General features: G+C 39.9%; 1 protein-coding gene across 2 annotated transcripts in view; it reads left to right on the forward strand.

The window, feature by feature from the left end:
• ythdc2 (YTH domain containing 2) overlaps positions 1–13220 on the forward strand; it is an 80260-nt gene that overhangs the window by 26058 nt on the left and 40982 nt on the right. For both annotated transcript variants that reach the window (XM_073068640.1, XM_073068648.1), the window contains exons 15-21: positions 884–980; positions 10582–10669; positions 10756–10836; positions 10924–11006; positions 11803–11908; positions 12213–12332; positions 12556–12828. In XM_073068640.1, the coding sequence (XP_072924741.1) occupies positions 884–980; positions 10582–10669; positions 10756–10836; positions 10924–11006; positions 11803–11908; positions 12213–12332; positions 12556–12828 (848 nt within the window). The remainder of the gene's footprint in view (positions 1–883; positions 981–10581; positions 10670–10755; positions 10837–10923; positions 11007–11802; positions 11909–12212; positions 12333–12555; positions 12829–13220) is intronic.

A 13220-nucleotide genomic window follows, 5' to 3' on the forward strand; every position in this document is an offset into this window, starting at 1 on the left:
TGTTATTTTTAAGGGATGAATATTTTGTTGATTTTTGTTATTAGATTTATTGGGGATATGGAGAATACTGAAATTTAGTGTCCTCCCCATTCACCCCTGAAATGAGGAGCTATTAAGACATTGATGGATCTGGAGTCATGCACTCAATACTGGATAAGACTGACAAGCATACTAAATGACATCAGTGACCTAGATTTTTTTTACCAGCTTTCTGTAATCTTTATGATCTCTATTGCTAGCATAGGTTTTATATTTAAACTTATGATTTATTTAATTACTTGAATTTAAGTTCCCATCTGACTTCAGGGCTTTTTGCCAAAGTAGCCCTAACTAATAGCTTACTCCTTAGTAGCTTTTACACTTGCTATAATATATCAGAAGCCATTTCGGAATGAGGCATTCTGCTGAGGTGTTGCTTATCAGCTATACAAAGGATAGCAGAATTCATACCCTCAACAGTATCAGTGAAGCAGATGGGTTTTTACAATATTGTGGTAGTCCTTTTGTTTCTGTAATTGATAATGGCTTGTTATTACCATATAATTCTGTGTATTAGATAAATAAGTTCCTTAATGACAGTGATAGGATTTGAACCAGGCTTCCATTACACAACATATATTCAGGCCTCTGAATTGTTAATCCAGTAATTTGATAATGTTGTAAATATTACATAGGTTTTAAGTTTGGAGATATACTTGTGAATGATTTGTGATGGTTGGGATTGGGAAAAATCCTTGGCAAAAATGTCAATAAAGCCTATACATCGCAATTACAGGAATGTGCCATTTGTGCATCATTCAGTAGGGTTTAGTGGTACATTAAATATCCAGTGATCATAAAATTATTATTAAAGGGAAGTTTTATATAATTATTATGTTTCCAGGTGCAGTTTTGATCTTTTTACCAGGATATGATGAAATTGTAGGTCTCAGAGATCGCATTCTTTATGATGATAAAAGATTTGCAGATAATTCTCACAAGTAAGTTTTCAAAACATTTATTGCTTACAATTTCTGATTAAGAAAATTGGGTAAATCTATAAAGCATGTCAGTTTTTAGTGCAGGCCCAAATTGTCTATTTGCTTATACTCTAGATATTTAACTTATTACATATTGGTAAAGGTATTCTACAGTATGCCCTCAAACCATGAGTAATATAAGTGTACTTTATCTTATCAAAAAGCATTTTACCTAATAATATTTTCTTAATTCTTTACTTCTTCTGAAAGTAAACTTTTTGATGATGATTATGAACAGAAACCTTCCTGAGCTATGGAATGGGATTGAAAATAATTGGAACGTTTCTGCTGCCACCCTCTGGTACATTGGGCTTTCTTCCATTTGTCCTAGGTCCACATTATCTGCTGAAAATAAACGAACCAGACAATCCTTATGTCAAAATGGGTCATTACTGCTGTTGGTGATAAATCTTATACACTGAACATTCAGAGGAAATCTCATGATTTTTTTAAAAATCTGGAGACAATATAAATGTGTTAATTCATAAACACAAAAAATTTTGTAGATGCTGGAAATCCAAAGCATGCACAGAAAATGCCGGGGGTACTCAGCAGGTCAGGCAACATCCATGGAAATGAACAAACAATTGATGTTTCAGGCCAAGATCAGCACTAGAAAAGAATGGGGAGGATACCAGAATAAAAAATTGGGGCGCTGGGACGGAAGGAGGTCTAGCTAGAAGGTGATGGGTGGGTGGGAAAGGTGAGGGGCTGGAGAGGAAGGAATCTAGTATGAGAGGAGAGTGGACCATAGGAGAAGGGAAGGAGGAGGGACACTGGGGGAGGTGATAAGCTGGTGAGAAGAGGCCAGAGTGGGGAACAGAAGAAGAAGGGAGGTGAAGGGATTTTAAAAAAATCAAGAGGAGAAATAGATATTCATGCTGTCACGTTGGAGGCAACCCAGACAGAATACAAGGTGATGCTCCTCCACCCTGAGGGTGGCCTTATCATGGTACAAGAGGAGGCCATGGACTGACATGTTGGGACAGGGATGGGAACAAGATTTAAACTGTCAGGCCACTGGTAAGTTCAGCTTTGGTGGATGGAGCAGAGGTGCAGTCCCCCATTTTACTACGGTTTCACCAATGTAGAGGGTGCAGTAGATGACCCCAGCAGATACGCAGGTGAAGTGTGCCTCACTTGTAGGGACTGTTGGGGGCTATGAATGGAGATGAGGGAGGTGGACAGACCGCTTGCAAGGATATGTGCTGGGAGGGGCAAATGGACAAGGGATTCACAGAGGGAGCTATCCCTATGGAACACTGGTGGAGGGTGAGGTAAAGATGAGTTTGTTGGTAGGATCCCTTTGGAGATAGCGGAAGTTGCGGAGAATGATGTATTGGGTGCGGAGGCTCAAGGGTAATAGGTAAGGACAAGAGGAACTTTGTCATTGTTAAGATGACAGGAGGGTGGGGTGAGTGCAGTTGTTTGGGAGATTGAGTTATGGTTAAGGGCAGCATCAGTGATGGAGAAGGAGGACAACTCTGATGTTTGGAAAGGAAAGCCTCTTGGGAACATGTGGTAGAGATGAAGGAACTGAGAAAGGGAATTGCATTTTTACAGGAGCCGGGGATGGGGGTGGGGGGGAAGAGGTATAGTCATGATTGTTGTGGGAATTGGTAGGTTTATAAACGATGTTGGCCAACAGTTTGTCTCCAGAGATGGAAACAGAGAGATTCAGAAAGGGGATGGAGGTGTCAGAAATGGACCAAGTGATTTTAAGGGCAGAGTGCAAGTTGGAGGCAAAGTTGAAGAAATTGATGAGCTCAGCATGAAGCAACACCAATACATTTGTCAATGTAGCAGAAGAAGAGTTGGGGAACATTACTGGGGAAGGCTTGGAACATGCACAGTATTAGTTGATCCTCTTTTGAGTCCATTACGTGTAAAGTTTACCAACAGAGCGTGTAATGTCCAGTGCATTGTACCTAATTAATGTCTGGAGCCAGTATCTTTACTCAGTACTGCTGGACCCCCAATCTCCCCTTCCCCAGCCACCACTCTCCCAACTTCATGTCTCTCAGAACTCACTTTCACCTCTTAGGTCCTTGGAGACTCCATTTTCCTCTCACCCACTTTCCCTAAATACCCCAAACTTCCTCTTTCCTCTGGTACCATCAGCTTTATTCCCCTTTTTGATCCCAGCTCTAGTCCTTGCCATGTCCTCGCCATTCCCTCTGACCTTCCCCTCTCTGGGGCATTTTGTTCTGTCCTCAGCAAGGGCCTTGCCTTTGTCCCTCTTCACCCACACCTCACTGAGTTACCATGCTTGCCACAACATTGAGCTCTTCTTCCGTTGCCTCCATCTCTGAGCCCACTTCTTTGGCAAGAATTCTGCACCCCGCATGGATGACACTTTTCCTGTCTTCAATCTTCCTCCTCCTCTTGGACCTCCTGCTCTGGTTCTCTCTCTGCTCTGGATTTTTTCATCTAGATTTGCTGATGAGACATCAATCATCTCGACTTCAGCACTCCTCTCTTCTCAAACTTTACCCCCACAGAACACACTGCCCTCCACTCTCTTTGCATCAATCCCAACCTTACCATCTAACCTGTAGTCAAAGTGGGTGTTGTTGTAGTGTGGTGTACTGACCTCTACCTTACTGAGACCAGGCTGCAACTCTCAGACACCTCCTCATACTTACCCCTTGAAGTGAACCACACTCCGGATCATAAGAAAACTGTCACCAACACCATCACTGACCTCATCAAATCTGGAGAACTCTCATCCACTGTCACCAAACTCATAGTTCCCTTACCCCACATTGCTCGCATCTACTTCCTACCCAAGATCCTGTCCGGATAGGCCTACTGTCTCTGCCTGCTCCTGCCCCACTGAACTCGTGTTCTCATACCTCAATTCCATTCTATTTCTTTTGGTTCAGTCCCTTCCCACATACATCCCTGACACTGCTCTTGTTCTCGACCTCCTCAGTAACTTTAAATTTCCTGGCTTTGATGGCCTTATTTTCACCATGGATTTTGTGTTTGTTGTTCCCTTCCACGCCTTGTGGCACATTGGGCAACAATTTTGCCGTTTCTTTAGGATTTGATCTGGTTTTTTTTTTATGAGGCTGAGTTGCTAGCTCGATGCTCAACCCAACTCGGATGGAAAGTGTGCAAGGAAGCGCCTGGATTTGAACCCAAGATCACTCAGTTTGAAGTCTGGTGCAGATGCTACTACACCACCTGCTGGTTTATTTCACCATGGATGTTTAGTCCCTTTCCACTTCTATGCCTCATCAAGAAGGCCTCAAAGCTCTCCACTTCTTTCTGGTCAAAAGAACCAACCAGTTCCCCTCCACCACCACCCTCCTCCATCTGGCAGAACTGGTCCTCCCACTTTCTCCAAACTTGAGGTGCAGCTATGGGCACCAACCATACCTACTTCTTCGTTGGCTATGTAGAACAGTCCATGTTCAAAGCCTTCCCTGGTAATACTCCCCAAATCTTCCTCCACTTTTCTTTGCCTCTGCTGCTTCTGTTCCAAGGACTCTGTTTTCTGTTCCAGGACATCAGAGATGTCCTCCTCCTTCATAGAACGGGGTTTACCTCCCTCCGTTATAGATGCTGCTGACTTACAGTGATAGTTCCTCTTGTCCTTACCCAACACCCCATCAGCCTCCGCATCCAACACATCATTACCCCCCCCCCCCACCATCTTTCTACAGGGATTGCTTCCTCCACGATTCCCTTGTCCATTTGGCCCTCTTCACTACTCTCCCTTCTGGCAATTATACAAGGCAAAGGGGAAGTTAAGTTCAAGTAATTAAATAAATTATAGGTTTAATTATAAAACCCTACACTAGCAATAGTGATCAGTAGTGATCAATAAAGATTGCTTTTTAAGAATAAAATCTGGGTCACTAATGTCATTCAGGAAATTATGCTTGTCAGCCTTATCCAGTATGGCCTATATGAATGACTCCAGATCCAATAATGGCTCCTCCTCAGGGGTGATTGGGGGACCACTTTGTTGAGCATCTCCATTCCATTCACCACAAGCAGAACTTCCCGGTGGCAAAATGTTATAATTCAGATTACCATTCCTGTTCCATCATGTCAATCCATGGCCTCTTCGTGTGCTGAGATAAGGCCACCCACAGGATTGAGGAGCAACACCTTATATTCTGTTTGGGTCACCTCCAACCTGATGGCATGAATATTATTTTCTCCCTCCAGTAAAAAAAACTCCCGACTCCCCCCTTACTCTATTCCCCATTCTGACCTTTTACTTCTCACCTGCCTATCACTTCTCCTAGGTCCCCTCATCCTTCCCCTTCTTTAGTCCACTCTCCTCTCCCATCAGATTCCTTCTTTTCCAGCCCTTTACCTTACCCATTCACCTGGCTTCACCTATCACCTTCCAGTTAGCCTTTTTATTCTGGTGTTCTCTCCCTTCCTTCTCAGTCCTGAAGAAGGGTCTTGCTCCAAAACGTTGACTGTTTACTCCTTTCCATAGCTGCTGCCTGACTTGCTGAGTTCCTCCAGCATTTTGCACAATTTGTTTTGGATTTCCAGCATCTGTAGACTTACTTGTGTTTATTAAAATCTTATTGTGTTGCTTTGCTAAAATTAAACGTAATAGTGCAGCCAAAGTGCCACTCAGAGACATTAGTGTATATCACTCTTGAAGTCCAGCACCAAGGATCCAAATGTGGTGTTGCAAAAGTTTTCATTCCATCTAATCAGTGTTGGTAAATGCTTCTTCAAATGGTAACTGCTGTGTTAGCTTCACATTGTTCAGTCCATCACATTCCTATTCCTCCCTATCAACCTTTAACAAGCAGGACGCACTAAATGTGAGAGTATTGCAGTCAACCCTCAAGACTGTTATTGTGGTTCTTGTTACCAGTATTTAAAGGGGCTATGAGGATATTTTAACATTTCCGTAATCTGGTGTGCAACATAATGCCAGGAGCTCCATGCCACCCTGTGGGGATGTCAGTGCTTTATGTAGTAAAAATCTTCTGATTACCCTTAGATCTCTACTTCTGAGATTCCACCATAGCCAGCTAGCCCAAACTGATGCACTGCTCATCATTGAAAACTGTGTCTTTTAAGATCACAGCTGCTAGACCCATGCTAGAAGGCCATTTGTAGCTTTCACTACTACATCAGCTACGTTTCAGTAAATGCAGCAAAGGTTTATCGAAGATGAGCATTAAAACAGTACACAAGGTTAATTAGTTGATGTTAATGTGGTTCTTGTCATAGTGTTGCTTGGAATGTTGATTTAGTTTTCAGATTCATTTATCACATGTACAGTGCCTATAAAAAGTATCCACCCCCCCCCCCCCCGAAGTTTTCATGTTTTATTGTTTTACAACATTGAAATATAGAGGACTTCATTTGGCTTTTTTGACACTGATCAGCAAAAAGACTTGTTAAAGTGAAAACAAATTTCCACAAATTGGTCTAAATTTATTACAATTATTAAACACAAAGAAATTGATTGCATAATTACTCACCCCCTTCAAGTCAGTATTCAGTAGATGCACCTCTGGCAGCAATTACAGCCTTGAGTTGGTGTGGATAGGTCTCTTACCAGCTTTGCATATCTAACATTGCAATATTTCCCCATTCTTCTTTACAAAACTGATCAACCTCTGTCAGATTGCATGGGGTTTGTGAGTGAACAGCCCTTTTCAATTCCAGCCACAAAGTTTCAATTGGATTGAGGTCTGGATTCTGACTTAGCCACTCCAGGACATTAACTTTGTTGTTTTTAAGCTATTCCTATGTAGCTTTGGCTTTGTGCTTGGGATTATTGTCTTGCTGGAAAACAAATCTCCTAAGACACAGTTCTCTTGCAGACTGCATTAGGGTTTCCTCCAGTATTTCCCTGTAATTTGCTGCATTCATTTTACCCTCTACCTTTACAAGCCTTTAGAGTGTGAAGCATTCCCGTAGCATGACACAGCCACCACCATGCTTCATGGTAGAGATGGTTTGTTTTTGATGATGTGTGGTGTTCGACTTGCATCAGCATTTAGTCTGATGGCCAAAAAGCTCAATTTTGGTTTCATCAGACCATAGAACCTTCTTCCAGCTGATTTTAGAGTCTCCCATATGCCTTCTGGAAAACTCTAGCCAAGATTTCACGTCAGTGTTTTTTTCAACAGTGGCTTTCTCTTTTTCACTCTCCTATAAAGCTGCAACTGGTGAAGCACCCGGGTAACAGTTGTTGTATGTGCATTTTCTCCCATCTCAGCCACTGAAGCTTGTAACTCCTCCAGAGTTTCATAGGTGTCTCAATGGCCTCCCTCACTAGTCCCCTTCTTGCACAGTCACTCAGTTTTTGAGGATGGCCTGCTCTAGGCAGATTTACAGCTGTGCCATATTCTTTCCATTTCTTGATGTACTGTACTTCAGGGGATATGCAATGATTTGGAAATTTTCTTTTATCCATCTCCTGACTTGTGCTTTTCAATAACCTTTTTGTGGAGTTGCTTGGAGTGCTCTTTATTTTGCGTGGTGCAGCTGTTGGACCTTCCAGATGCAGGTGTCTTTTTACTACAATCAATTGAAACACCTTGACTGCACACAGGTGACCTTAATTTAACTAATTATGTGACTTCTAAAACCAATTGGCTGCACCAGATATGATTTGGTGTGTCATATTAATGGGCGTGAATACTTATGCAATCGATTATTTTGTGTTTTATACTTGTAATTAATTTAGTTCACTTTGTAGAGATCTGTTTTCACTTTGACACGAAAGAGTTTTTCTGTTGATCATGTGTAAAAAAAACCCCAATTAAATCCACTGTGATTTGATGTTGTAAAACAATAAAACATGAAAACTTCCAAAGGAGTGAATACTTTTTATAAGCACTTTAGATTGAAACATACAGTGAAATGCATCATTTGTGTTAACAACCTTTAATTCTTTTAATTCCATGTAATGATCAGTAACCTTATAAGTCAGGTTTCGTTCCTGTAAATTTTCTCAGCAGTCTTTCAATCTTATTGATATCTTTCGAGTGGGTAGGTGGCAAAAACTGTATAGAATATTCCAAATTAGGCTTTACTAATGTCTTATACAATTTCAGCATGACATCTCAACTCCTGCACTCAATACTTTGATTTATACAGGCCAATGTGCCAAAAGCTTTCTTTACAACCCTAGTTCCTGTATTAATTCATTTTTTCTTGACCATAATATCCAAATGGCAATTTATGCCTTAAAATATTCTTCAACTAGGTTTGTACATCTCTTGAGTAGAAAATAACAGTTTTTCACAACATTCTGGGTGAAGAAATTTCTTCTCATTTCAACTCAGAATGGCTGTCCTCTTACTTTAAAATTGTAGCTCTTGATTCTAGGCACATCAGCCATAGGCATCATCATCATTGCATCTATCTTATGAAAGCTGTAAGAGTTTTGTATGTTCCAGTGTGATCATTTCCCATTATGTTGTATGAGGTCAGTTTGTTGAATCACTTTTAGAATAATTCCCCCAGTCCCCAAGATCAGTCTGTTGAACCATCTTGACACTTTGTTTATTGTGTGCATCTTGTACTCCCAAGCAGGCTCACCAGGGCCCTTTACACTCTGTATTAATTTGCAGTTGGGAGAATGGCTTTTGTTATATTCACATTAGTTTATTAGTCATAGGGTTGTTTAGCACAAAAACAGACCCTTTGGCCCAACTCATGCAATGACCAAGATGCCTTCCTGAGCTAATTCAACTTGCCTGTGTTTGTTGCATATCCCTTCAAACCTTTCCTATCCATGTACCTGTTCAAGTGCCTTTTAAACATTGTATTTGTGCCCACTTCTACCACTTCTTTGGCAACCCACTCCATGTACCATATAGCCCTGTGTGGAAAACCTTGCCTCTCAGATCACCTTTAAATTTTCCCCTCTCATCTTAAACCTATGCCTTCTTGTTGTAGACTCTGCAACTCTGGTGCTTGAGTTGTGCACTGGAATCAGCATTGTTCTGTATCTTACTAGCCACCCGTTGGTCTGGTTCAGTTGCTCAAGTTTGAGAGCAGAGCAGAGTAGACTGATCCAAAACAGAATCAGGGTGATTGTAGTTTGGAAACTGGTATGATGTCGTCATGATGCCTCTGTTGTGGCTGCACACTCTATATGAAGCAGAACAGTGCAAGTTCTTTCTGTTGCTATATTCTGCTGAGGTTAAGTGCAGTATGAAGTGGTCATTGGCATCCTGCACTGTCTGCAGAACCACCTAAATGCACATGTCTGCTGAGGGAGAAGAGAGTTCTATTTTCCTGTAATCAACAGTCTCCTATAAACTCTAATGCAGCAAATCATTGCAGATCTTCTGAGAAACATTATAGATTTCCTCTGCTCTAGTCCAGAGGACTATAACACAATATTTGATGGGTCTATTAACACAGTTCTTCTCCTTATTTCCTGAAGTGAAGTATCTCAATCATACTGGAGGAGCTCCACAGGCCAGGTAGCATCTATGGAGAGGAATTTGAGCTTTGAAATGTTGACTTTTTATTCTTCTCCATAGATATTGCCTGATCTGCTGAGTTCCTCCAGCATATTTTGCATATTACAATGGATTTCCAGCATCTGCAGAATCTCTGGTGTTTTTAGTCATATCGATATACATGGAGGAAGATTGGTCACTGATCATCCTTCTTGGAAAGGACCTCTTGCTGATGGTTCTGCTGCACCTTTCTTTTCTGGCAGGTTTCCCTGCTTTGCAGTATCACTCCTCTTACCCCAGTTTATGTCATTCTCTGAGAAGGTTGCTAACCAAGCTGCCCATGCCTGGAAGAAACAGAGCAGGTACTGCAAAGTTGCACCTGAAGCCTTTAAGTGTCCAAAAGTGAAACAACCTTATTTATGTAGTTCAAGCTAATTGTTTTTGCAAATATGCAGAGTAAAATATGTATTGTCAAATCATCATGTTGTATTGGTATGATAAGGAAATTGGTATTGGTATGCATATAACATAACATAGCAGTCTACGGCGCATTACAAGCCCTTTAGCCCACAATGTTGTGCTGACCATGGAACCTACTCTAGAAACTTCTTAGAATTTCCCTAGCGCATAGCTCTCTATTTTTCTAAGCTCCACGTACCTGTCTAAAAGGCTCTTAAAAGACCCTATTGTATCTGCTTCCACCACCACCGGCGGCAGTGTATTCCATGCACTTACCACTCTCTGAGTAAAAAACGTACCCTTGATATTCCCTTGGTACCTATTTCTAAACCCTTAAAACTATGACCCCTCATGTTAGCTATTTTTAGCCCTGGGAAAAAGCCTCTGACTATCAACACCGATCAATTGCCTTCATAACCTTATATACCTCTATCAGGTGAATACTCATTCAGCATCGCTCCAAGGAGAAGAGGCCAAGTTCACTCAACCTATTCTCATAAGGTATGCCCTCCAATCCAGGCAAAATCCTTGTAAATCTCCTCTGCACTCTCTCTATAGTATCCATATCCTTCCTGTAGTGAGGTGACCAGAACTGAACACAGTACTCCAAGTGGGTCCTGACCAAGGTCTTATATAGCTTATATAAATGTAAACAAAGATATGAGTTATACAATAATGTGCCCTTTTAGATTTCAGATTTTCATGCTTCATTCCAACATGCAGACATCTGACCAAAAGAAAGTGTTAAAGAGTCTCCCTAATGGAGTTCGTAAAATAGTAAGTTTAAAGTTATTTAAAATAAAATCACTCATTTAAAATAATTTTTTCCTTCACTTGTAGACAATTGATCTATCTTATTTCAGATTCTTTCCACAAATATTGCTGAGACAAGTGTAACTGTCAATGATGTGGTATTTGTCATTGATTCTGGGAAAGTAAAAGAGGTAAGTTTTAATCAACACATGTCAGTACTTTCTACAGCATGAAGAACTCAGCAACTCTTCATTGTTTCAATTTCACTTTTGTTTCAGAAATCATTTGATGCACTAAACTCTGTCACAATGTTAAAAATGGTGTGGATTTCCAAGGCGAGTGCTATCCAGAGGAAGGGAAGGTAAAATGGTTATTCTATTTATTAAATTTAATATTAAAGCTTAAGAAAACCTCTGGGAAAACCAGTCACATTAGTATCTATACAGCAATATAACCAATTGCCTACATGTTTTGTCCTCAAAAAAGAGGCAAGCTTAAGTCTGCCAGTTAATGCCCTATTAGTTTTCTCTCATTCATGAGTAAAGTTTTGTTTTGCCATTAAACCAAACCTTTTCACCAATAAACTATTGATTCTGATTTTTTCCCTTACCGGAACTACTACTCCTTCCTAATCATCATTGTAGTCTTGATCCAGGAATGAGCATAAGACTAAATATAAGCAAAGAAGCAAGATATTGATATTTGAGCACCAGAAAGAAAACTGATCAGTGGCAGAATTTGAGATGATACAAGGGAGATTAATTGTCATCAGATGAGCTTCCTTGAGGAAATGTCCTTGGCATAACCTTCTTAAGCTTCTTCATTATTATCATTTTCTTCATCAAAGGTTAGGATAGGAACATCTCAAGCATAATTCCAGAGTTCACAGATCTATTTTCAGCTTTTCAGAAAATGAGATACGAGGAAGAGTGTTTCAGGAAGTGCCTTTAGCCCAGAAAATATCAAGCTATAACCTAAATTTATGGTATTGCAATGAAAAATCTCATGAATAATTTTTTCTTTACTCAGCCAGGTTTAAGTAATTTTCATTTTTTATGCCTTTTTGAATGATTAAATTTTGTGAAATTTTAAGTTGTTCAAAATGTAATGGATTTTACTTTTATTTAATTGTTTGATATTTCTGTGTGTTTTTGTAGGGCAGGTCGCTGCCGACCAGGAATTTGTTTTCACCTATTTAGTAGACTTCGGTTTCAAAATCTTCTGGAGTTTCAGATTCCCGAGTTGCTACGAATGCCACTGCAGGTGATAGTTTGGTTTATTGCCTGCTTATTATTTTATTCTAATGTATAATTTTTATTGTTAAACCATGGTTAATTTTGAAATAAGTGACAATCACAACTTTAATACACGGAAGTTTCCTTCAGCCAGAATAACACAATTGGGAGTAGATGACATTGAATTATACATTTGATATTCAATGATTTTGTGTACATAATAAAGTGTCAATCTGTCAAAAATTTTATAATCTGTAAAAAGACTTCTTAAAACTGACTGTTCTAAAATATAGTAATATAATTTAATTCATTTGCATCTTGTTTTTCCCTAGGAACTTTGCTTACATACCAAACTGCTAGCTCCAGTTAATTGTCCTATTGCTGACTTCCTTGCTAAAGCACCAGAACCCCCTCCATCACTTATAATTAGAAATGCAGTTCAGATGCTCAAGGTATGAAATGTTTACCATATTTAAAATAAAAATATAAAGTACAGTCCTGAAGGGTCTTGGCCTGAAACATTGACTGTTTATTAATTTCCATGGATGCTACCTGATTTGCTGAGTTCCTCCAGTATTTTTTGTGTGTTGCTTTGGATTTACAGCATCTGCATTCTTTTTCGTGTTTATAAAATACAATATTAGGAACATATTTGTTGTATTCTTTTCATTCTAGACTATAGATGCCATGGACAGCTGGGAAGATTTAACAGAGCTTGGTTACCACTTAGCTGATCTTCCCGTGGAACCTCATCTGGGAAAGATGGTTCTTTGTGCTGTAGTGCTAAAGTGTCTTGATCCTATTCTCACTATTGCCTGTACTTTGGCCTATCGCGATCCATTTGTCTTACCAATGCAACCTTCACAGAAGCGTGCTTCTATGTTATGCAGAAAGCATTTTGCTGCAGGAACATTCAGTGATCATATGGCTCTTTTAAGAGCTTTCCAGGTGAGCTTCTCCATTTAATTCTGAGGTACATCTGTCTTGTAATTATAATCTGAAGTTTAAAACCTTATAAAAATATCTTTTTTAATACTACGAAATGTATTTATTTTGTTTGATTTTGAAATTGCTGGCTGAATTAGTAAAGCTCTGATAATTCACTATTCTGTTGTTAGGAATTCTCGATTGTTTGGTACCTGGCTTTCAGGGACCCTCTTCCTGTGCTCCCCTTTAATTTCACTGGGCCCCATCACTTAGAAATACTTAGCATTCTCTTCTCATAGATGCAGCTTGACCTTCTGAGTTTGTCCAACATTTTGCCATTCTATTGGAACTTTTGCTGTAAATAGTACCTAGTCAGTATGTATAATATTAGCATTTTGTGTTATGAATAAAAT

This window comes from Hemitrygon akajei, chromosome 2, assembly GCF_048418815.1.
Source record: "Hemitrygon akajei chromosome 2, sHemAka1.3, whole genome shotgun sequence".
NCBI lineage: Eukaryota > Metazoa > Chordata > Chondrichthyes > Myliobatiformes > Dasyatidae > Hemitrygon > Hemitrygon akajei.